This window comes from Paroedura picta, chromosome 7, assembly GCF_049243985.1.
Source record: "Paroedura picta isolate Pp20150507F chromosome 7, Ppicta_v3.0, whole genome shotgun sequence".
NCBI lineage: Eukaryota > Metazoa > Chordata > Lepidosauria > Squamata > Gekkonidae > Paroedura > Paroedura picta.
The window spans coordinates 77,885,563-77,909,366 of record NC_135375.1 but is presented as its reverse complement, the minus strand read 5'-3'; the positions used below and the strand labels follow the sequence as shown (position 1 = coordinate 77,909,366).

Here is a 23,804-nt window from a genome sequence, read left to right as displayed (position 1 = left end):
AAAGACAACTTGTATGCTTGGGAAGAATGGCATCTTTGCTATGGTAGCATTGAATATCCACCCATTTTGATTGTGCAGTTGAAAACTGTACTTTGGGGGCAAGCAGAAATATTTATTTTAATCCCCTTAAATGTTCAGATGTCCATCTATTTAAAGTAGTAGTATAATACTGTCTTATTGGGGCTTACAAAAATATCACAAGCCATTGTATTTTCAATAACTCTTCATGGTCTGGATGTTTGGTATAAAAATCACCCAACCACACAAAAGGTTGGAAGAATTATCAGGGACTACTGGCCCTATTTGTGTCTCTGTAGCTTGTTGTATTCTGTTGTAAGAAATAACTTTTTGAAATGCTTTTTGCTATTCTTCTGTCTCCTTTTGGTGCTATTTTTTCGATTATGGATTCTTTCTTGCTGTTAGAGTGATTCTGCAATGATTTCAGCCCAGTGCTGCATACCCAATTTATTCTAAGTGCTGATTTGTATGAAGGCAAACAAAGTCAATATAGAATTAAAGCACATTTGCTAGATTGGTCACATGGGTGTTCTTAGCCAGTCAATGAAGGGTCACTGAGGACAAAGCTGATGGTGAGTAAGAGCAATAACTCTTACATGACGATTTTTCCAAAAGTTTTTGATTAAACCTTATATTTCCATAGATCTAGATAAAAACTGGAAAAGAACATTGAACAGGAAGCGCTGCACTTAGTAATTAATATTATTTATTCTTTTAATTTATGTGTCCTTTACCTCTCTACATTCTGATCAAGTCAGGACACTTTCTTCATACTATGGATAAATAGCTAAACAGCAAAGCAGGTGAAAGCTTATTGTGGACATGAATGGAAATTTCCCTGGTGATACAAGTAGGAATTCTAACAAGGGGTCTTCTTACTCTTAGCGTTCTTCATGTTAAAGCAGAAGTGTTTCCACAAAAAGAGCAGCACCGCAGGGGGCAGGTAAGTCAGCTGAGCCTTCATACCACTGATTGGCTTGGGGTCGGTATGCTGTCATAATCATCGGAATACGTATGGTACTGGTCAGTGAGAAGAGGCTGATGCATTTCATCCTTGTTTCTCCGGGCATGGACAATACATGTGGCACCAGCAAAAATAATTGCAACCAGAATCAGGGCAGTGACAATGGCAATAGTTATAACTTCAGTGACCTGGAGAGTTCGAGCTAAGATGAAGCAGGAAAAAAAGGCAAAGATCATTACAGGAGATAAGCTGCATTCCCCTGAATATATGGTTTTAGAGCACGATTGTACAGAATAGGGTTGGGAAGCATAATTGTGTCCATGCCCACTGGGGTCCCTCCCCTTCCCACCTCCTCCAGGCCCATCATTGGCCATTCTGGGAGGGGGGGGGGGAGGTCAACATGACCATATATAGTCATGTCACCTGATAATTTTAATATATTTAAAAAAACTATTAAACATTTAATTCCCACCCATTGAGGAAACACAGGGCTGCCAAGAAACCCCCGGGTTTCAGGAAACCCTGGATGTGAAAGACTGTTTTAGAGATTATGGATGATAGTCTTCCATTGATTGGTATTGTTAGGATAACCAAGAAAAAGTTAAGATAAATTTAACTAGTTTTTCTTAGAATTGTGTTGTGATGTAACTTTGAGAGGTAGCATTTGCCAAGTGCAACCTGAATGGTTTTCTCAGTATGCTGGAAGAAGGAAATGTTCAGTTTTTCTCAATTTCCTTCAGAAAGCTCAGATGGCACGTTCCCTTCTAACCTTGTTTAAAAAGGCCTTACTTGGGACCATAAATCCAAGCACAGGGCCACCAATCACAAGTCAGACAATAATGGCAGAAGAAACCCTACTACACTGAGAGCACACCACTATTGACTGTATACTTGTGCCAAGTGCAGGGTTTGCCCTTTGTTTTTTGCTTGGGTGTCCACATATTTTTCAGCACTGAAACTTAAGATTTGCCTGTATTATATTTTGATGCTGAAAATTGGCATATCCCTCTCTGCTTTCAGCCCATGAAGTTAACAAAAGGGGGCTACAGAACAAAAAGCCAGCATTTTTAGTGGCTCCATTTAGAAACGGTGCTGTGCACTTACTTTGCACATAATAAACCATCTTCTGACTCACTTAATGAAAAAGCCAACAGTACAATTTACAACCTAGCATATAATGAGAAGAATATAGCTGAACAACTTACCTGGCCACTGGACTTCATAACTATAGCCCAGATTTTCTGGAGCTGTAACAAACATCTCATCATTGGCCACAGGGGGCCAGAATGGGACCATGTTGTATTGTCTGTTGTGTCCAATGGGGGCATTCTCTAGGGGGTATACGGAGGCATCTAATTTGGAAAAAAAATCTATTTCAAGAGGTTGCCATAGGTAAGAATGTTAAAATATCTCCTAGATCCTCAGGCTTTGGGTCTTCAGTTATAAGCAGTGAAGAACTACTTCCTACGAAGAATAATTTTCCTTCTGCACATGGATATTTTGTAATTGCAGACATTAAGGACAGGAGGAGGCCCAGAATCAAATTCTCTGACCATGTTGTGTGATGAGCAGGTGTAGGCTCAGGAGCAAGTATTGCAAATATAATCCATGTAGTCAAAAAGGCAGTAGTTATGATTTCATTGACTTGGAGATTCTGCGCTAGAAGCAGCAGGATGGCAGCAGTCTTGAAAGATGCAATTAAAATGCATAATTCATTCAAGTTCGCAACTCCCCAACCTCAATAAGAGCAATATGGGTGCTTGTGGATAGCAAAACCAGTGAAGCATCTGATTGCTTTTTGCATGGCCTTTTCATATGTATCTGCTCCCTGAAGGAACAACACATAGCTGATCTTCATTATGGTTCCCTCAGTATGCAATTTCTACCTACACAGGAAGAGCATCAAGGAGAGTCCACCAGCATGTTCTCAGATCATGAGGATGCAATGAGGTCCACTGGGCCTCAATGTTCTCCTGTGGAAAATAAATGCACGTTGATGTGGCCCACTTCCCTATTGCTTTTCATTGCAGGAGAAGGTCACTAAAGGTAGGCCAACGGTTACTTGCTGCTCTTGCTGTTCTTATCATGGCACCCTAGATCATCTTCTAGAGATCCTCAGATTCCCCAGAATGCAGTTTGACAAACCGCATTCTTAGCATGTCCTGAAGCTTAGGTGTATTTCTTTCCCATTCCATTTTGTAAAATCTGCATTAGCCCAGATCTACAAAGAGACTGGCTGCCTCCTGCCACACCATCTGCTCTTGTTTTGTGTGTGTTACGGAAACATGGCATGAACTTATGTGATTTTCCTGCAATAATAAACAACTCTTGGACCTGCCAAAATTGGCACTAGCTTGGCTCTGAAAATCCATGGCTGAATCCCTTTTTCACAGCTGCCTCAAAAGGTGCAGCAATTCTGTGCTGTTCTGCCTTCGAGGTGGGGGCAGGGGAAGATCAAGGAAATTGCCTACATTTCTGAAGTTATGACAAGAACAGAGCTTGCATCCGCTTCTTCTGCTGTGATCAGATGACATGGTTAAACACCCCTCAGTCTTGTGATCCTTGGCGTCAATGACTAATACAGCAGATCCTTTTTTTTAGCTGCATTCTATTCTTGCCTGATGAAAAAAGAATTTCATTGTGCCACTGGATCCTAACTGAAGGGCCTTACTATTCCTACAGGATCATAATATTCCTTAATGCAGACAGAAATGGCACCTGACCAGTTTCTCTGAAGCACAGCTGGAAGGAAATAGGACACATCTGTCACCCTAGCTCTGATAAGGTGCAATAACACAAGTACAAACCAGCTCACCAGAGTTGTGTCTCCTCAGCCATTCATCGAAGAGAGCATCAGTGAATGTGTGCAAGAGGACAAAAATGGGGTCATTGGGGGACAAATGGGTGGTCCCTCCAGTGCCATTCAGAAAGAGATGGGCCAGATTGTGAAGACTCCGTACTATTGGATCATATTTCCCTGAAGGATGGCTGTAGCCTGTGTATCAGAAACAGGAGGCACAGGTCAGAAATAATCATGAGAATCTTGTGCAAAATCATCAGATCAAACCTGCATGTAGGCTTGGATCCCACCTAGGTTTTCTGTGTGTATGTGTGCATTTGAGGTGACTGTGATGATTGAAATCCCAGCTTTTGTTTCCTCCTACAGCAATTCCTGGGGATCCCCCATCCCCCAGGAGCAACATTTTGGGGATTGTTTGTCTCAAAGTGTTCCTAAGTATCCTAATGAGCAAGCTTTCTTTTTGGACCCTCACAATTTTTTTTTTCCTGAATGGCTGCTGGTGGGCTGGTTTTAGAAAGGTCAGCTTCTCATTGCTGATTTGTCAGCACTATTGCACGTATTCTTGATATGTAGAAATCATACTCTTTGGATAGAGCACTATTACAAAAAAAAAATCTTCATAAAGTGAGGTCTAAATGTTCCAATGTAGTAGGGACTGAACATTAAATTCCCACTGGCTATATGTTTCACCATGCCATACAAATATTTTGTGTTGAGCCCAAACAATAACATCTCCATTTGCTCAAAACTCATGATCCTTGAATGGCTCTAGCCTCTTTTGCTCTTGCTGTTCCTTATGCCTGGAGCTGCCTCCTAAACCTGTAAGAGATTCTCTCTATTAAGTTCATTTAGCAAAGCTGACCTTTTCTATTAAAGCTGTGGCCTAGACCTCGGTTGTAACCTAACTGTAGACAGTCTCAAATACATGAAATAATATTTCATCCCTTGTTAGATCTACCTTCACTCTCCCTCTTGCTCACTGTCAAGATTAAAATGACAATGCTTTAGAGCCCACAGATGTTTTTCTTTCTTTGTTTTGCTTTGTTGCTGCAGCTTCGTAAAAGTTCCATTGCTGTTAAAATTGCCAATGAGGAAATCTGAATATCTGGAAATTTCACTTTTGCCAATATTGGTATTACCAGATCATGCTGTACCCTAAAGCTGTATGATATTAAATAAATGGTAGCATTTGTAATACACATCTGATGAATATAAGGGAGTGTGATTATATTCCACCTGTATCATACTCAATTGTGGGATTTAATTATACTATTAAAATATAGTGTTTTTATTCTTTTGTCTTACAGTTTTGCTCTGACTTAGCTCTGAGAGGAAATAGCTTGCCTATTTCAGTTTGAGCAGGAGCTGAGGGTGGGGAAAAGGAATACCCCCCCCCCCCGCAAAAAAAAAAAGCATACTGGAATTCCCCACCATATGCCATTGGTGGAGGTCATCCTCTCCCTGATTCCCCAGCGAGGCGGGTATACTGGTTGCCGTCGGTTGTTGGGTAGTTTTTAATTGTTGGTTTGAAGGGAAATAGGGGTTTTAGGGGAGTATAATTTATCTTGTAACCCGTCACGAGCCAGCTTTGCCAAGAGTGGCGGGAAATAAATATAAATATAAATATAAATATAAATATAAATATAAATATAAATATAAATATAAATATAAATATAAATATAAATATAAATATAAATATAAATATAAATATAAATATAAATATAAATATAAATATAAATATAAATATAAATATAAATATAAATATAAATATAAATATAAATATAAATATAAATATAAATATAATACAGCAAAGATGATTGATGCTTAGGTACACCAGGGGTTCCTGCAGCAGGCATGATAAGCATGCTCAATATACCTGCAATTTTTAACAGACCCAAGTGAGTAAATTCAAGGTTGCTAAATGGGTACATATGTTCACACACTGTGGGTATACTGTCAGCACTTGATCAGCTTATTTTGGAAGATATCCGTGTACTTGGAGCAATCTGGTTTGCTGTGTCAAGTGAGAGGGCTTAGTAAAAAAAGTTGGCAATGGAGAACATTTGTGAGGCGTGGTAAAATGTTCAGCCCAAACCCAGAAATGTTGCTAACTGTGCAGTTTTTTGTGTATGTGCAGCAGACCAGTATGCCAAAATGAAAATAATGACATGCTATAAAGCAGCGGTCCCCAACACCCAGTCTGGAGACCAGTACCGGTCCGTGGATCAGTCGGTACCGGACTGCAGCTCTTCCTCGTCCTCCTCCCCGGCTGCTGCCTCGGGGGCTGCCCTGCCACTGTGCCACCAGTTCACCTTTGGTGCTCTCCAGTGGCTGCCATGGCTGGGGCTCCCCCTCGGCATGGCACTGCGCAGCTGCTGCTGCCAGTGCCCCCCAGAGGGCGGTGGGAAGTCAGGGGCACCAGCAGGAAAGCAAGTGGAGCAGAGGCTCAGGCGGCAGTGACATCCCTCAGCAAAATACTATCCCCCCCCCCCGGGCCTCAGTAAAATTGTCAAGCATTGACCGGTCCCTGGTGATAAAAAGGTTGGGGACTACAGCTATCTGTAAACCGCTCTGCGGTATTAAATAAAAGGCTAAAGGCAAGTTGGGAGGAGAAAGGTGCGGGCACCGTCCGGGATAAAAACTCCAAGTGTCACTCACTCTGGGACCATGTAGGCAATGGGGGGACATGCTTTGTCGTGGACTGTGCCTCGCTGCGGGGAAAGGAGTAGGGACGCCACGTCGAAGACGCTCCTTTCCAGCCACACACCCTCCCAACTTTCCCGGAGAGCGGGGAAGGAACCCCCCACCTCCCACTATGCCTTCCCGCGACGACGCCACCGGTGCCAGGCTCCTGGACATGACAACTGCTGGCTCCACTGTACAGACAGGGGCAGCTTGTGCCCCTCCACTGCTGACCTCCGCACCAGACCCACCCAGGTAAGCTGCCACCCGTCACTAAGCACCCCCCACCCCCCAAAACTTCCTACCCCCCCAACCCCTCAACATTTCCCTCTCCACCCCTCCTTCCCCACACCCGCCACCCCCCACGGACGACGCACCATCCCGCTGATTGCACCCTTCTCCCTCACTGACCACCCCAGCACCCCCCACCAAGGCTCAGCGACTTCACCGCGCTTCCCCCCAAACCCTCTCCCCAATACAAACCTTTGGCCTGCCACCCATGCACCCACCCTTCCCTGTGCCCCTAGTTACCCTCTCCAAGATCGCCCCATTCTCCCCCAGGCCGCTCCACACCCAAGCAACGCCGCAGACAGGCTGCGCTACCCCCGCAACTGCTGTAACGGCTGCCAACTGAACTACGCATGCGTGGCTTCCTTCCCCCATGCTCACCCCACCCCCCATGAGGCACTACGCTTGCGCCATGCCCTGAGCATGCGTGGTTCCCCCCCTCCACCCCCAACCAGTCCTACGTACTCCGTGGCCCACCACCCGTCCCCACCCAGCGCGCTCCCACCACCCCTCATAGCGGCACCGTTCGCCCTCGCCGCCCCTCTACTCCCTTGCCCATTTTTATAAATGGGCTTTATATCTAGTAAAGTTATATTTCTCCAGTGGAAATTTGTATTTGGAAATATTGAGAAGAAGATACTTCCTTTGCCTTGATTTTGCTACTTATGGTTAATCGATCAAGTATGTGATATGAATTGCATTACATTTTAAAGACATGTTCCATATATTTAAATGAAGGAATGCTACCTAATGTCAAATGGTGAAAGCATTACGCTGAGTCTGAAGGTGTCCCAAAGACACAATACAGTTCACCATGGGCTTGAAAGAAAAGAGATTTCCTGTGGGATTCTTCCCTCCTGACAAGGATTTGACCTGATTCACTCAGTGTGTGATAAATGCAGCAAATTTCGTCCCCTCTCCCATTCTGCTTCCAGACCATTTGCCTGAGAATTACTTGCCTTCCAGGGTGTTACGAAAACTGTCTGTTGAGTTTGAATAGAATGGAGGCGTATCAAATAATCCGACTTCTAAGCAAAGAGCAACATCCTGTGGCTCAGGAAGGCGCTGCACCATTGGGCGGGCAACATTTCCAGCAGGATTTCGTCTAATTGGACCACCTTCTGTGCCTGGCATAGGAAAAAGGGAGAGAGGGAGAAGGTGATGTTCTAGACATTTCTGAGATGATCATTAAACCTTAAACAACAGGGGTATACCAGGCTGACAAAAAACAGGCAATTAGTTTGGCTGAGGGCCATTCTGAGGGCGCACACTTTAAAATATGTTAGTCCTTATGGTACAAAGTACTGCATGATATTCCAGATGAGACCATACTAGGTCATTTGCTCCAGATTCTGTCTGCTCACTCATGTATTCCCAAATGTTGCATGCCTGTGTTTTCCTTACTATTATGTCCATTTCCCTTCTTAGAAATGTATTACTTTTCAGGTGGCTCCCTTGGGTTGGAGAAAGGATTGGAGATGGTGTTGTTGGCTATCCGTGCAATCCTAAAATGTCTTTCCTGGGAGTAAGCTCCATTCAACAATCTGCTCTTTTACCTGCTGCCATTTTCTAAACATTCTCTAGCTGCTAGTGGGAAGACACCTGTCAGTTTCATGGACCTTCTCTAAATACAAACTGAGCAGGGACACAGTTGAGTCATTACTGCCAGGAATGCACATAATGTTAGCAATATCAATAAAACTGACACCGTCCTTCCCCAGTCTGCAGGAATACTGGAGTGCCGAATTGAAACAAATAAAGCATTTCATTTTCAGCATATTCTGGACTTGGTTATGAAGTGTGAGAAAGATCGGGGGTGGGGAGTGGGGAATAGCAGGTGATGGGGGGGGGGTATTGCTGGAGATCAAGGGAATTGCTTTCCCACCCAAAGGATGTTTTGTAGGAACTGAATGTATATTCACAGCAGGGTGGTGAATAGCATTATATATATCATTCGTTTTTCCTTGGGGGGGGGACACTTGTTTTGTTTTTTGTCTTCTGGAAACATCTTCTGGCAAGTATCTTTTCAGTGGTAAAAGCGCAATATCTGACACTCTGAGAAAGTACATGGGAGGGATAGAGTTTGGCAGCTGCTTTGAATGAACCCTTGCTGGAAATAAGCAGAGAAAAGTTACATTATTGTTTTCTTAACCCCCCCAAACAAACAAACAAACAAACAAACAAAACAAAACAACCACAACAACCTCAACTTTAGATATAAGACTATGGTTCAAACTGGACAGGATGGAGAATATCCATGATGACAAAGGCCAAGAGATAGGCACACCCGTATTTTCCCAGTTTGAATACCCATCCCCCAATATTTGAAAATAAAGTATTACTTATTTTTCTAGCAACTGGAGGGCAGAATGTTTAAAATAAAGGAATAAAGACAGTCTAATTTGTTTCACAGCCAAGTAGAAATTGTATGTCCTGGTATTTATTAAATTAACCCTTCAGGAGAGGGCGGCAACAACCGAATATAGGTAAGAGAATTGGAGCTTACTGTTGCAAACGGTTCCCAACGTATCATACTCTTCAAGATTGTCACATAAAACTCGCCATTGAGAGAAGATAGAATTTTGGCTTATAAGAGAGGGGTCAAAGTTGCTTCTAGATCCCATCAGGTCATCAGTGCAGATGTCACAGGTGTTTCTACCTGTTGCAAAGTTCCAGTAGGGAAGTGCAAAAAAAGGATCCTGCAGCATGTCCTGGTGGAGAGAATAGGGGGGTTAATGTTGAGCAGCACTGCAGTGGACCTAGATCTACCTACCTAATTCTTTTATCATCACTACAGCTTCTTCTCTTGCCTTGGTTCGAATGTGGAATCAATAAGACAGTGTCTTCCCCAAATGCTTCAGCAGGAAGAAACCACACCATCTGCTTTTGTCCACTTAATTAGTCCTATACTCAGGACAGGAGGGGGGTGTCACTTGACACCTGTTGGTTACATTTAATTGAGGAGTACTGCTCTTTTCTCATTGACTCTCAAAATAAACTTAACATAAAGGAGGGAAGGACGATTCTAGTGATGCCAGCCTCCAGGAAAGACCTGGAGATTCTCTGGAATTACAGCTCAGTTGCAGACTACAGAGATCCATCCCCCTGGAGAAAATAAATGCTTTGGAGGGTGGACTCCATGGTATTATACCCCACTGAGGTCACTATGCTCCCCAGGCCCCAACCAAAATCTCCAGGAGTTTCCTAAACTAGATCTGGAACTGCTATCCCCCATCACCAGCTAGTGGCCAGGGGGACCTGGCAACCATAAGCAATTCATACAAGGAGCGTGTAAGGACAGTTTAATTGAGAATTTTCCCTGTAGGCCAGTGTTGTGGAAAGGCAGCAGCAAGGTGGGAGGGATTTCTGGCTAGGCTGCTCACACTCACTTCCTCCTGGAGCACCCCAGGTCAGCTGGACCAAAGCTGAATGGCTGGCCCCACCAGGCTGTAGCAGAACTAGTGGGCAGTCCACCCATTGATTCAGCCTTTGCCTGGTTTGCTTTAATGGCCACTAGTGATTCAGAGAGGAGAAGAGCAGAAGATATCGATGTGGTGCCAGGCAATCACGCAAAGCTGATATATGTACACGGACTCTGTTTCTGTCCATGGAGTCCCCAACAAGCATCTGGAAGATCCATTTTGTGTTGCTTTGCAGGGACGATTTGTGTGATCATTCTGTGCCTTCTTAATATTAAGTTGCTGAGAAGGCTGTATTGATTTTTAAAGATATACTCCCCCTCCCTTTGGAAGCTCTGAATTTAAGGAGGGAGGAAAAGTAAATCCCTCTTGTAACTGCTCCTACAACCTTCTTAGCCCTGAAAGTGATGTCAAACATGAATTTGATGATGCTGAGCACCCCCCCCTCCTGCATCCATATCTCCACTGCCAGCCTGTGAATTGGCAGCAGGGAATGGGGGGGGGCAATGCCAGAAACAGGAGACGTATTCCCCTCCCATGGCATGTATCATCCTTCCAGGAACCTCCTGCCTGTGGCTGCTCATTCATTAGAAAGGATGAGGATTGAATATATAGAGAAAGCCAACTTTGTGAAAGTGAGAAACAGAGAGATTTTTTTTGGGGGGGGGGATGGGCATAAAAAACAGAAGACAAAGGTCCTGTGCCTTTCGAGCTGCTAGGCTTTGCCTTGCAGTCTGATCATCTACATACACAGGGGCCTGACCTGAACACACTGGCCTGAATTCATCAGTTTGCAGAAGTGAGTGAACAGGGTTGGCTAGTATTTGGAAAGAATTCTCCAAAGAATAAAGGTAAAGGTATCCCCTGTGCAAGCAACGGGTCATGTCTGACCTTTGGGGTGACGCCCTCCAGCGTTTTCATGGCAGACTCAATACGGGGTGGTTTGCCAGTGCCTTCCCCAGTCATTACCGTTTACCCCCCAGCAAGCTGGGTACTCATTTTACCGACCTCGGAAGGATGGAAGGCTGAGTCAACCTTGAGCCGGCTGCTGGGATTGAACTCCCAACCTCATGGGCAAAGCTTTCAGGCGGCTGCCTTACCATTCTGTGCCACAAGAGGCTCTTTCTCCAAAGAATACCAGGATGGTAATGAGGAAGCAGGCAGTGGCAAACCACCTCTGAACATCTCTTGCCTTGAAAACCTAAAAGGGTCACCCTAAGTCAGCTGTGACTTGACGGCAAAAAGAAAAACAAAATGTGCACAGGGATACTCTGATCCCCCCCCCCGGGCCATTTTAACTTTACTGTGATCCCCTGTGCACATGCCTGTATATCACTGTACATTACATACTCTATAATTGATACCACTGAGGGATGGTGTTGAAGGTAACATTGGTTATGAGTTCCATTTGCGATGGTTCATTATACAGCCCATTACTTGATGCTTCATTCATCCAAAGAAAAGTGTGTATATGTGAACTGACCCATAGAGAACATTCAACGGGGGGGGGGGGGGGGGGATGGGGAAGCTATTGAGAATATTAGAAATGGGATAGTGAAAGGAAAGTGACTTTAGCAGTGTTTTTCTTTCTTGTCTGACTAGTTAGGACAACTGAACAGAGAGGAATGTTTCCTACCAGTCTTAAAAACAAGTTTTCTCAGAAACTCACCAAAGTTGGTATAGAAAGAAAGTTTCTTGGATGACTTGTTTTACTTTCTCTCAGTTAAAGATATATGTTTCACAGAAATTTAGGAACCACCATAAATTGCTATATATCCAAAATATTTTTTTAAAAATGAATTCCAAGCACGATTCAATATTATTCAAAACCTAAATTTTTATGATGTTAAGAAATTGCTGCAGGTCCAACAAGTGTATTTTAGAGTGTCCTGTGGAGGGGGGGGGGGGGAGACATTTTGAAGCCTGTATGTTCTTGAATTTGAGAATATAGGATATAAATAATGGAAATGTCACCTGAATGTCTCTCTCCAGCTGCAGTAGATGGTATCTGTGCCAGGTAAGAAATGCTGGTCCTTCATGAGAGAAGTCTACACCACCAAAACTCAGTTGTCCAGGTCCAAGGAATGTCTTTCTGACAGAGTAATAATGGGACCACACAAAGTAGTTATAAATGGTCACATTTTCAAATTGTGTTGTATTGCCATCAGGGCCCAAAATCTCCTCACGTCTCCTTGTGGCTATCATAATATTTGGATGCATTGTATTTTTAGCTTGCTGCAGAGCAGTTATAAAACGATTTATTTCTTCTCTATTCAGATCCAGAATGTTTCTTCTGACTAAGGATTTAAAAAGAGAGGTTGTTCTAAATATAAATGGAGCAATTGACTGTAAAATTGATAACTTTTCAGTTTCCTGTCCTAAGAGAAATATCTAGGCTAATTAAAACAAAACCCTTAAAAAGAGAAATCCATTCCTCTAGTCCCTACTGTTAATATCATCGTTTCTCCCAGCTCTTGGTCTTCTAAAGTACATCGTTCTGCCTTAGTCTTGCAGTGTAGCCATTTCAGTGTCTGGGAATGAGAATACTAAGAAATAGCTTCAGTTTACAGTTTATAGAATATTGCCCTTTGAGAGACTCTCTATAATCTTTCATGGAGTCTGTCTATCCTGCCATCAGGATTTACAAGTTACAGTTATGTTTCTATATAAGAATCTGAGATAGGCATCTTGCATGCACAGAACATTTCCATTAGCATGTGCATGATTCTTAGCTCATTGGGAAAATGCCATGGCAGATCCTGAAAGACATCTTCTGCATATATAGTGTCCTTACATGGATTCTTCTAAACATTGGTAATTAAACCAATGGACACAAATAGAGGCAAGGATCCCTGAGACAATGTACATGCATATGGCACCAACATACATGAATATGATTATGAATATGGACAGAAGCACATTGTCTATTCCAGGGGTAGTCAAACTGCGGCCCTCCAGATGTCCAGGGACTACAATTCCCAGGAGCCCCTGCCAGCATTTGCTGGCAGGGGCTTCTGGGAATTGTAGTCCATGGACATAAGGAGGGCCGCAGTTTGACTACCCCTGGTCTATTCAGTGTGAGACCAGTTGTGCCTTCACAAAACAGATGGAAGCATGCATATTTACCTGATCCTTTGGCGTCTGGGTATCTCAATATCTATCTGGGGCCAATGCAATAGTTTTGTCAACAGGACACTAGTCACATACAATTGTTTCTCTATTTTTTCAAAAGCTTAAATAACACGGGACATTGGAGCTTTTGATTTTGCTGGATGGTTGGGGCCAACATCTAACCAAACCAATGTAAATAAAGAATAATTAGTTGTGACAGATCAGCAGTATGAGTTCCAGCTTGGCTAAACTGAAGTTATAATAAAAGAAATATTTTGAATATTTTGAGGCCAAAGACAAATGAGACATGTGCCTCTGAAGTTATTTGCAGATGCTGCAACTAACTACTTCACAATCTGAAAATGTGTAATCCTGTCATCAATTTATTTATTTACTCAGCTTACTTACTTCCTTACAATATCTATGTCCTGTTTTTCTGCTCAGTCAGGACCACCAAGAACAAATATAATATAAAAGCAGAGCACAATACATATGTAAGTCCCAAGACAGCAAATTGGAATAGAAAGCAGAAAGGAAGGTGGTGGAACTACGACACTTGAGTCACACATGCCACTTCCTGTGCTCAGATTATCTTCCTTGGAGTTCACATATGACAGGCAGTTTTAAGTACATGAATATATTGTTTCTGATGCATGAAAAAGCCATTTTAAATGTGCATGCATCAGTTTTCTGCATGACTTCATGTCTATGTAAGAGGATCAATTACAAGTCACATTTTGATGTGGTTTACAGTACATAAGCAATTTCAGCCCTAAGTTCTTTCCAATGAATTGCCATTTGTCTTTATTATGATGTATTTTTTATGATATTTCAAAATCAATTCAATGAAATAAATGACAGGAAAAAAATGAATGAAAAGATAGTGAAAAAGCTGTTTTAAAAGCTCTGATATTTTAAAATGTGACACACAGACCCTGAAAATGAAATAGAGATGACTGTCTCTATTCTTGTTGGCTAATCCATTGTAAACATACAGTAGGACCTTCCTGACCAAATATTGAAACTGCTACAGTCTGCTTGTAGGATAGAGTCCTCCAGCCAGTGATGGCTTCCAACAATTGCACAGTTGGCAGGGCAATAGTAGGGGTGAAAACAAGCTTTTTGGTCTGCCTGTTCCTGTCACAGTGCTAGTGTAAAGATCAGTGCCTCAAGAGGTTTTCTTTGCTGCATATATTTAGTGAAATAAAAAGTAAATCCATAAACACAGAAATGTGCTGTGAAGGCATGCTTTGGGTGCCCAAGTTTAGCCAAGACATTATAGATACAAAAATGAGCAACAACTTGGAATTAATGTTTGAGCTCTTGCAAGCTTTGCTACTGAAGGTGGGGCTTTAACATGCTGAAGCAAAGCGATGAAAATTGTGGGCAAATTCCCTGGATAGGTGGCATAGAAATACACTAAATAACAACAACAAATGGCCCCTTCTTCCATTACTATGCAGATATTTCCAAAAGATTCTTATTTATCTGTAAGATTTTAGATCTGGTTTTCCTGCTTCTGTGGAGGTTTAAAGTGGCCCGAGAGGTATTTAGGGGAAGGTGTCAATACACAGAGGTCTAGGCATTCAGTTTGGTTGCTTCTGAAGCTTCTATTTAATGGCTTGTAAACGCCCAGAAGTTCTGAAAACTGAAGTGTTATGATACAGTTGAAGACTGCTGCATTGGAAATATGTTTGCATGAATTATTCACAATGCTGAATTTATAATAGAAAAAAGTAGTTCTGCACTAAATATCTGCACTGTGAATTTCTTCCAGGCCAGGCTAGATTCTGGAGATTTTTGGTGGATCACTTGGGCATGAAAGTGGGGTCACTGTGGGTGTGCAGGTAGTGAGTTCCTGCATAGTGCAGGGGGTTGGGCTAGAAGACTCTGGAGATCCCTTCCAACCCCATGATTCTATGATTCTATGATTCTATGAATACATCCCCCCGCCCCCATTTATTACCCTTACCTATGTTTGTTGGTTGGTTGCATGTTGGTCCACTCCAACCAGGTCGACAGGACCCACAGTTATACCCAGCATAGTTTCCATTGCATCGGCAGGTTCGGTTGAAGTAGCGAAGAGGCCATTGCTCGCGGTCATCTCGGCCGTCATGCATGTACTGCGGCCCATGGGGTCGCAAGTCTGCTGTCACTTGAACACACTGCCCCCTCCCAGAAGATGATCCACAGGGGTCTGAACCAGGAACCACCACTGGAGACAAATCAGGACAGCATTCACCTCTTCTTAGTGCGTTGACTGTGGTGCATTGCCGAGGGAACTGCGCACTGATTTCTCTGGACAGGGTGAGGAGCAATAGTGTAACTAGCTGCATAATAACAGTCCAGATATATAACAATGAAGATCCGATGCTGTGTTGCTTCTTGGGAGTTTGTATCCAAAAATCTGATGTCTTCCCCAAGCACTGTTGAAATGAGAAAAGAGAGATGAGGAAGAAATAAAACTGATGTAGAAGTCCCCATAGGCATTGCTTCATTAAAGGGAAGTAATCTTCTCATCTGCTCTACTGTTCTTAATGTTAGGAGGGTTTATTGCAACAGATCCTTGATGTTGCTCTACCCTCAACAGCAGTCTTTTAGCATCAGTACTTTGTAGTGCATAGGGCAGCCCAGTAAATATACAATCTAAAGCACAGAGCATGTGGAAACAGGCATATGTAAACAAAATGAATGTGAAGCAAAGAAACCCAACTGCTTAAATCACAAATGAAAGCACCCTCATTTGAGAAGTCCATTTCTTAAAGAGTTTGTAAATCCATACATTGTTGCAGTGATATCGCTGTCCCATCCCTCCCATCACATTCCTGGACAGAAAAAAAAATCTTCCAAGTATATTAGATAGGAAATCTTTCTAGCCTTTGACCATGATGGTCCTGGCAGGCAGCTTTTTGCTATAAAATCAGGAAGATGTACCCCCCAAATGCTCAATGCTCTCAATCCTAAATCCCAAAATATTGAACGTGACTGTTTTAGGCATTCACATTGTCCTTTCTGCTGTAACTGAAAGTTTCTAACACATCAAAAGCTATTTTTAAAAGGAACCCTGCTTTGTACCTTTTTTGTTTTTTGCAGTATTCCTGAGTGGTTCTTGAATGAGTTCCTGGGCGTCTTTATGGTCGTTCGCACCCTGAACACAGCAATGCTAATTTGTTTTGGATTTCTGTCTGTTTTCTAATCCCGGTCTTGCCAACAATTTGGTTTGGCATGACTCTCTCTGTCGCTCGTTCTCTCTCTGTCTCCCCCCACTAAACCCTTTCTACTTCAGTGAGTTTTCCTGGATAAGTACTCCGACAGCACATGATTTCTTTCATGCTGATCTCCTTGTGATTTTACAAGTTTTAGCAAAGGTCAGATGCAAGTAATTGTAAGGAAAACAGAAAACTCCGAATGAAAAGACTTTTTATTCTGAATGTGCAAAGAAGCCCCAAAGAAGCAGAGTAAGGAAATGGAGCAAATGCTGTAGAACTGTGTGGTGCAATGCATCAAAAAGGGACTCCAACGTCAGACTTGAGTTCCATGCCCCAGCTGATGCTTCTACGTTAGCATATGGCAATCAATTATAGACCAAGCATGTTGGATAATGTCAGTGGCCACACACTAGTCTCCATTAGTCTGACTCACAGACTCTAATGCTTCTACAATTCTATGCTCTTTGGACATCAACCACCCTCAGTAGGGAAAGAGAAGTGGATCCTTGGGCAAGAGCGGTTGAATGACCTTCGAGGCACTCTTTTTTGCTGTGGAGTGAGGAGAGCCGAGTTCTAGTGATATATCCAGTGTGGTCTTAGCATCTACTCTTGCAATTTATTAAGGAATTAGTTTATTGTGCTCTTACAATATCCTTGCTTCTAAAGGCCAGCAATCATCACCCATCCTGTCTGACTGCACTTATTTATGAAGCATCCAAATTAATTCAGACAGATACAGCACTGCCTTAAGACAAATGTTCACTTGCTGACAAAAAATCAAGACAGCTTTGGGTTTCATGGCACCTCTTCACTGCTCCTACATTGACAGGGTGGAAGAGTCTTTCTAGGTGAGATATACTTTCCATCCGCAGGACATTTGCAGTAGTTACTCAGTTGCTTTATGTAAAGCCAGATAACATTATTTTCCTTCCCAGTAATGCTCCTCCTTCCCATTAATGTGTCTACTTCCCAATCATGGAACACTGAGGTCTTGAAGGACATTGAGATTCCCACATTTGATGGGATTCAGCCATCTCTTAGAGCCTCGGTAGGGATTATAACAAAACCAGCATTTCTGCTGGAGAAGCAAGTTAATGCTTCATTTAGCCCCAAGAAGGCTTCCTCTTGAGTCGGCCAACCTGGTCATGTTGCCATATACCATGGCGACCTCAAGGCTAGACTACTGTAAAATGCTTTCTACATGTGATTGCCCTTAAAGTCATCTTGGAAACTTGGTGAATATTGGAACTAGGGAGGGTATACATATTACAGGTGTTCTGCAATCACCTGACTGGTTTCCTATCATTCACTCTGTTCAATTCAAGGTACCGGTTATAACATGCAAAGCCTTCATGGCCTTTGACCCTCTTATCTTTAAGGCCACCTATCCTCCTGTGCTCCACCACAACCATTTTTCTTATTTAAATGTGTCATCATATGAGTAAGATCAATAAATAACTATACATATGTATTCTCTTTTGTGGCCACCCTCATTCCAGAATGGCTTGCTTGAGCAGGCCAGGAGGGCTCCTATAGATCTTTCATTCTGCATACTGTGCTAAACAGACTGTCCAGGAGGGACTTTTTATAAAGGGAACAGGCTATAAATACAAGTAAATAAAAACTCTTATTTCTTCAGTCACATTGTATAGAATGCTGTATATGATTTACACATTTGATAATGTGTCTATGTACATAAAGTGCTGTGCAGGTATTGTTTGCTCTTGTGTCACTGACACCTCTTAATTGGTACCTGCAATATCATCATTTCCCTCTTCTATTGGTACCACTTCAGCACTCCCTTCCTTTCATTTTTCCATATGTAGTATCCACCCTTTGTCTTTTTACAGCAATCTATCATGGTCTTTTAAACATGACAATCCCTGTGTAGTCTATACCTAATGACCAGGGGTAAAGCAGAAAATTTCCAGGATTTTCAGTTGTTCAGGCTGCAGATCGCTTGGAAGGTCCCTAATTTTCTTGAGCTCCTGGACAGCCAAAGCCAGTCAGAACTAGCACTAGATGGATCATTTATATATTTTTTAGTATAAAGCAGCCCATTGGCACCAGGTTTACACTTGTATGATGATACAGTATCAGTGGTACAGCAGAAGTTGCAGCTGTGGGAGGGAGGAACCTTCCCCAAATTGTCTGGAAATGCTATAACATGTAAGAAGTGGGATTTTCAAAGCATGCCATTACCACTGACCTTTGATGAAGGCTCCTGACTTTCTTTGGTTTGTTTGAAAGTGCCATCAAGTTGCAGTCGACTTATGGTGACACCAGAAAGGGGCTTTCAAGGCAAGTAAGAAGTAGGTGTGGTTTGCCATCATTTTCTTCTGTAGAGTCTTAGTAGTCTCCCACCCAAGTACTGGTCCTACTTAGCATCTGAGATGTGTTGAGACTGGGCTTCCCTCCCTCCCAGGGAGGCTGCAAGACCTACACCTCGTACACGATGCCCTGGTTTTCAGAGACTTCATTTAGTATACATTTTCCAACCATTCCACAAGAGAGAGAAAGGCAGGTTCCTTCTAGTTAGCTAATCTGCCATGGGCAAGAAGAGCTGAAAGGTTTGCTATTGATGAACATAAGACTGAATCTTCATCCACTTGACTATAGCCAACTGGTACTCCCAACTGTTTCGACCATCAGTTTGTATTTTGTTGGCAGGTTTCGAGGCTCTTGTGTATTTATTTGTGAGCTTGTTGTATCCATTTCTCTACAGTTCCCAAAAAAGGTCTGTTACACAATTAATCTATATTGCTTCTTTTATTGTATCCAGCTAGGTAAGAAAGCAAAGTGCATTGAGATCCAGGCATAGAGAGGAAATGGATGATTCTTTATGATTCTCATTAACCATATACTGGCATCCTTTGTAACAGGTTTGCAGTTTCCCTAACCAGCACAAATATTGATCCCTGCTCCTATAAGCCCTATATTATACATAACAGACAGTTGTCTTGGACAGATCTAACCATACTTCTCCTTTCAATTTCCATTTGCCAAACTCCCCTACCCCAGCTTTTGAAAAGTTTTGTGTTTGGGATAAAATGTGCTCATATTTGACTTTTGAATAAATGTGAATTTTACAAGTTTTGTGGTTGTTATTCTCTAAATTTCAACATCAGTTCCAAGGGAAATAATTGCTGTATATAGAATATTATGTGTGTTACAAATGGAATATGTATTATCTAGTGTGAGGATAGCTGAAATTACCCATTATTGCAATGTTCTATTCTTTTGCTGTCTGTCTGCCTGCCTTCCTTTCTCTATTTCAAGGTCATCTTAGACTTTTGGTTGGGTAGGCACATTATATCAGGAGTACTACTTATATTTTGAAGCCTAATCATTACACGCATAATGTATAATTCTATAGACACATTATTAATGTTAAATGTTCCATGTTATTCCTTGACATATTGACCAATGCGTGTCCTTAACTGCCCTGTCTATACATTTTGTAAGCCGGGATAACAATATCACATTCATCCTTTTCAATCTGCCAAGCTATGAAATGCTCATTTCAGGGCAGATTCAGGAGAAGCAGAAGGAAGCCCTTTATTCAGTGAATGGTTAAAATATGGAATTATCAAAGGATGGAGTGATGGCTACAAACATAGTTAGTTTTAAATTCATGGTGGAGAGTCTATCAGACGCTAATCAGTATGGTGACTAAAAGGAATTGCCACAGTTAACATCTGTGCTGAGAGGCATCATAGGGGGAAGTTCTTGACCGCTATGTCCTACAGTTACTCTTCAAAATAACTGGTTGGCCACTGTGGGAGTAGGAATGGTAATGAACTGCACTTTTACTTATGGACCAAGCCACAAACAGAACCACAGACTCATATGAACTGGGAGGTTGGTTCATGCCCTGAACCAGATCATATGGTTATGTGAACCATTTAAAATTTAAGCCCCTGCTTTCTGCTCCTTGAGAAAAATGGCTCTGAGCAATTTAAACCAAAGAACTGAGTGGCAGGGAGGTCCACACCACTCAGCTGTTGGGTTTAAATGGCTCTGAGCCATTTAAACTCCACGTTTCTGCTCATCACAGCTTTTAGCAGCGAGCAGAGGGTAAACACATGAAACTGCCTTATACTGCAAAGTTCCATCAAAAGTCAGTATTGTCAACTCAGACTAGCAGCAGTTTTCCAAGGTCTCAGATCTTTCACACCAACCACTGCCAGATCTTTTAACAGGAGATATTAGAGATTGAACCTGAGACTTTCTGTATACCAAGCAGATGCTCTACCACCAGGTCACAGCTCCTCCCAGATTTCTGATGGTTATGAAATGCCATGGCCAGTAGAAATTTGGGAATGGAATGTCTGGGTGCCATTTTTCCTCCTACTTTCTGCTTTCTGTGGTTTTTCTCAGCCAGCAGAAACAAGAGGTGATATGCTTCCTTGGTATTTCATTCCCAGATTTCTGTTGGGTGTGAAAAGCTGTGGTCAGCTGTGGCACTGTTAAAGTCTGCCAAGACCCTGCTGGGCCAGACTCCATCTTTTTCTCAGCCATAGATTTGACATGACAGTTGCAGCCTGAAACATGCATTGCACTTCTTCCCCCACCCCACTGTATTGCTGATTCAGTGACCGGCAGAACTGTGTTTTCGTAGGGGCTTCTAGGTAATCTCTGTTGTCTCACACCTATGGCTTACTCTTGGCCAACCTGCCACTGGAAATTGCTTTCCCCAACTCCATAGATAAACCCATGATGGTTCCTTTTGTGTAGACGTAGTGTGGTAAGCAGCAGAAATGCTGTCTGAAGCGATGTCTATGAGGTTGGGAGTTCGATCCCAGCAACCGGCTCACGGTTGACTCAGCCTTCCATCCTTCCGAAGTCAGTAAATGACTACCCAGCTTGCTGGGGGTTAAAACGGTAATGATTGGGGAAGGCACTGGCAAGGCCACCCTGTATTGAGTCTGCCATGAAAACGATGGAGGGCGTCACCCCAAGGGTCAGACATGACTCGGTGCTTGCACAAGGGATACCTTTACCTTTAATAATGCCCATCTCTGGACCTGGCTAGGCCATTTCACAATTTCCTACCCATGGAAAATTCTGTCATGCCCCTGTCACACCCCTACCACAAGCTCAGCATGATCCCTTCTCCTCCAAAACCTATAAAAACTCTGGCTTTGCCAAGCCAAAGTGTGCTTCTGATTTGGATTTATTCAGAACACCCTTCAAGACACTGGCTGATCATGTTGATATGACCTCTCTGCTCTCCAGGACTAGTAAATATACTTACTGCAACTTTCTTCCTCCTTTATTTTCCTATCTAATTGATTGCTAGTTTGCTAGATATATTTTGCCTATTTCTTTGTTTTCCTTCCAATAAAGATTGTTATTATTTTACTATAACTATCTGTTGTCTGCCTTGAGTTCTAAAGGGTGTGATCACTTCACAAACATTGGCAAATGATCCTTAATGCTAGATTACCAAACCTCTCGCAAAGCAGTTCCCCACTGCACAACATACACGTGTCTTGGGATGCGTGTGTACATTTCTGGTAACACTGACACACTGGTTAGCCAACTAGAACACTTAGCCCTTGTTCATACCAAGTAGTTCAATCCCTGATTAGTATTTCTGTGCACAGTGTCTTCCTAGTCACATTACTGGTTCAGTCAGTGGAAAAACTGTCATTCTGTACAATCAGGTGCACTGTTTGCCAAAATCACACCAGCTAATGGGCATGTGCATGATGGTAAGAAAAAGCCTTGTTTGCAGCCAGGAATAGAGGCAAGGAAGACATTTTTGGCCTTAATCCAGTTCTTATCTAGAAGCCTTTGTTTACTACTAAATATACATTTTCTTACATTTCTCAGATGGTAAAACTAATGCATAATTTTTCAGTGGCTTAGGTAGCAATGCAGCCAATGGCCCAAACATCTTTCTCTTTCAAGTATTTCAAGTTTATTAGTGGAAGGTTGGATGGATAGCCAAATGTCCCCACTATGTCCCTTAAAGAGCTTTAAAGTCTAGTGAGCAAAGTTTATTCAGGATCCCTGTACCCCCCAAAATTGAACTGGCATCAACCTGGGCCAGGACCTTGTTGACCCTTACCTTAGCTTGGTGGAATGCTTTACCAAGTGAGATCAGGGCCCTGCAGGACCTTCAGCAGTTCCACAGGGTCTGCACGTCAAAGTTGTTCCACCAGGCTTGTGGTTGAGGCCTGAAATAACATGTAAGTCTACCGAATTAAACTTCACCCAATGGTTACTTGTATGACCCCACTTCTCTTTCCCTGGAAATAGAGATAATTTGGGCAAATTAGTGGGTATTTTCTGCTTGTAATGTTTAAAAATTTAATTTATTTAAATTCCTACTTCATATTGAAATTTTATATACGTAATTTTATTTCCATTATAATCCACTCTGAGTCCTTGGAGGGAGGGCATAAAAAAGTACAAACATCATCATCATCACCCCTAAAGAATTGTGAAATTGCAGACAACTCATTCCCTATCTGATTGGCCATTCCTGGGTGTGTGCTGCGAATAGGAAGAGAACACTCTGCCAATGAGGACCAGTCAGTTCAAATTGCATGCAGACAACTAAGTCCCTACCCGATCGGCCCTACCTGGTGGTGTGCCACCAATATAGAGAGAGTACTCTGCCAATGAGGGCCAATTGTGGGGCTTATCTGTCGTCTTCTTCCTCTTACTGTTCCTTGCCAGGTGGAAGAGGTGCTGGCCTCTCGGAAAGGCTCTGCTGCTAGTAAGTTGCTCCATTCTCAGCATCTTCCCACCCTCCATCTCCCCCAGGCAAGGAAAGGAAGCCAGCTGCTTCTTTTGCCTGCTGTGTTGGTCTCAGGTTTCAGCTCTGTTGGAAGAAAGGACTGATGAGCTGCCAGGGAGGCAGAAAGAACCAATGTTTCAAAAACAGAATGCTAAGGGAAAGACAGAATGCAATGAATGTTAGTCAAGTAAGTTAAAGGTTCCTTCAGGCAGTCCAAGGGCATCAGTAGAAGAAGCAGGTCACAGGTTGTGTCCACAACACAAACCTCCCAACATCAAGTTAATATAGGGTGTTAGACCATCTTAGTCCTCACTCTGTGATGATTCACAGTCTTCTGCAGTCAGCAACTATTGTGCTGATGTGATGCCTTTTAGACTGGAGCTCTCTTCCAGCATATAGCTGGTATTGATTAATTGGCTCAGGTGAGCCAGGTGGGTTGACAAGGCAGGAAACTGCAGCTGGAGGCTGCGCAGATGGATGAGAAGCTCCTGCAACAACTTTGGAAGCAGCTCCATTCCCTCATGTTGGTCAGAGCTCTGTGCCTGTTGAACATCTGACTGGG

General features: G+C 42.7%; 1 protein-coding gene across 1 annotated transcript; it reads right to left on the bottom strand.

The window, feature by feature from the left end:
- Window positions 1-707: 707 nt before the first annotated feature.
- TYRP1 (tyrosinase related protein 1) lies at window positions 708-16,537 on the bottom strand. Its single transcript, XM_077345030.1, has 8 exons — window positions 16,358-16,537; window positions 15,255-15,708; window positions 12,146-12,468; window positions 9,259-9,463; window positions 7,712-7,879; window positions 3,798-3,977; window positions 2,188-2,334; window positions 708-1,184 (listed from the first exon to the last, which is right to left on the bottom strand). Exons 2-8 carry the CDS (start codon window positions 15,616-15,618, stop codon window positions 979-981), a joined length of 1,593 nt encoding a protein of 530 aa, XP_077201145.1. The 5' UTR covers window positions 15,619-15,708; window positions 16,358-16,537; the 3' UTR covers window positions 708-978.
- Window positions 16,538-23,804: the final 7,267 nt, after the last annotated feature.

Excerpts from the sequence above, each read along its gene's own strand:
- TYRP1 (XM_077345030.1), bottom strand. The coding sequence starts at position 15,618 with ATGCAGCTAGTTACACTATTGCTCCTCACCCTGTCCAGAGAAATCAGT. Across the intron at positions 7,880-9,258 it reads GTTGGGAACCGTTTGCAACA|GCACAGAAGGTGGTCCAATT; the intron begins GTAAGCTCCAAT and ends TTCCTATGCCAG. Across the intron at positions 1,185-2,187 it reads TTATGAAGTCCAGTGGCCAG|CTCGAACTCTCCAGGTCACT; the intron begins GTAAGTTGTTCA and ends GCTTCATCTTAG.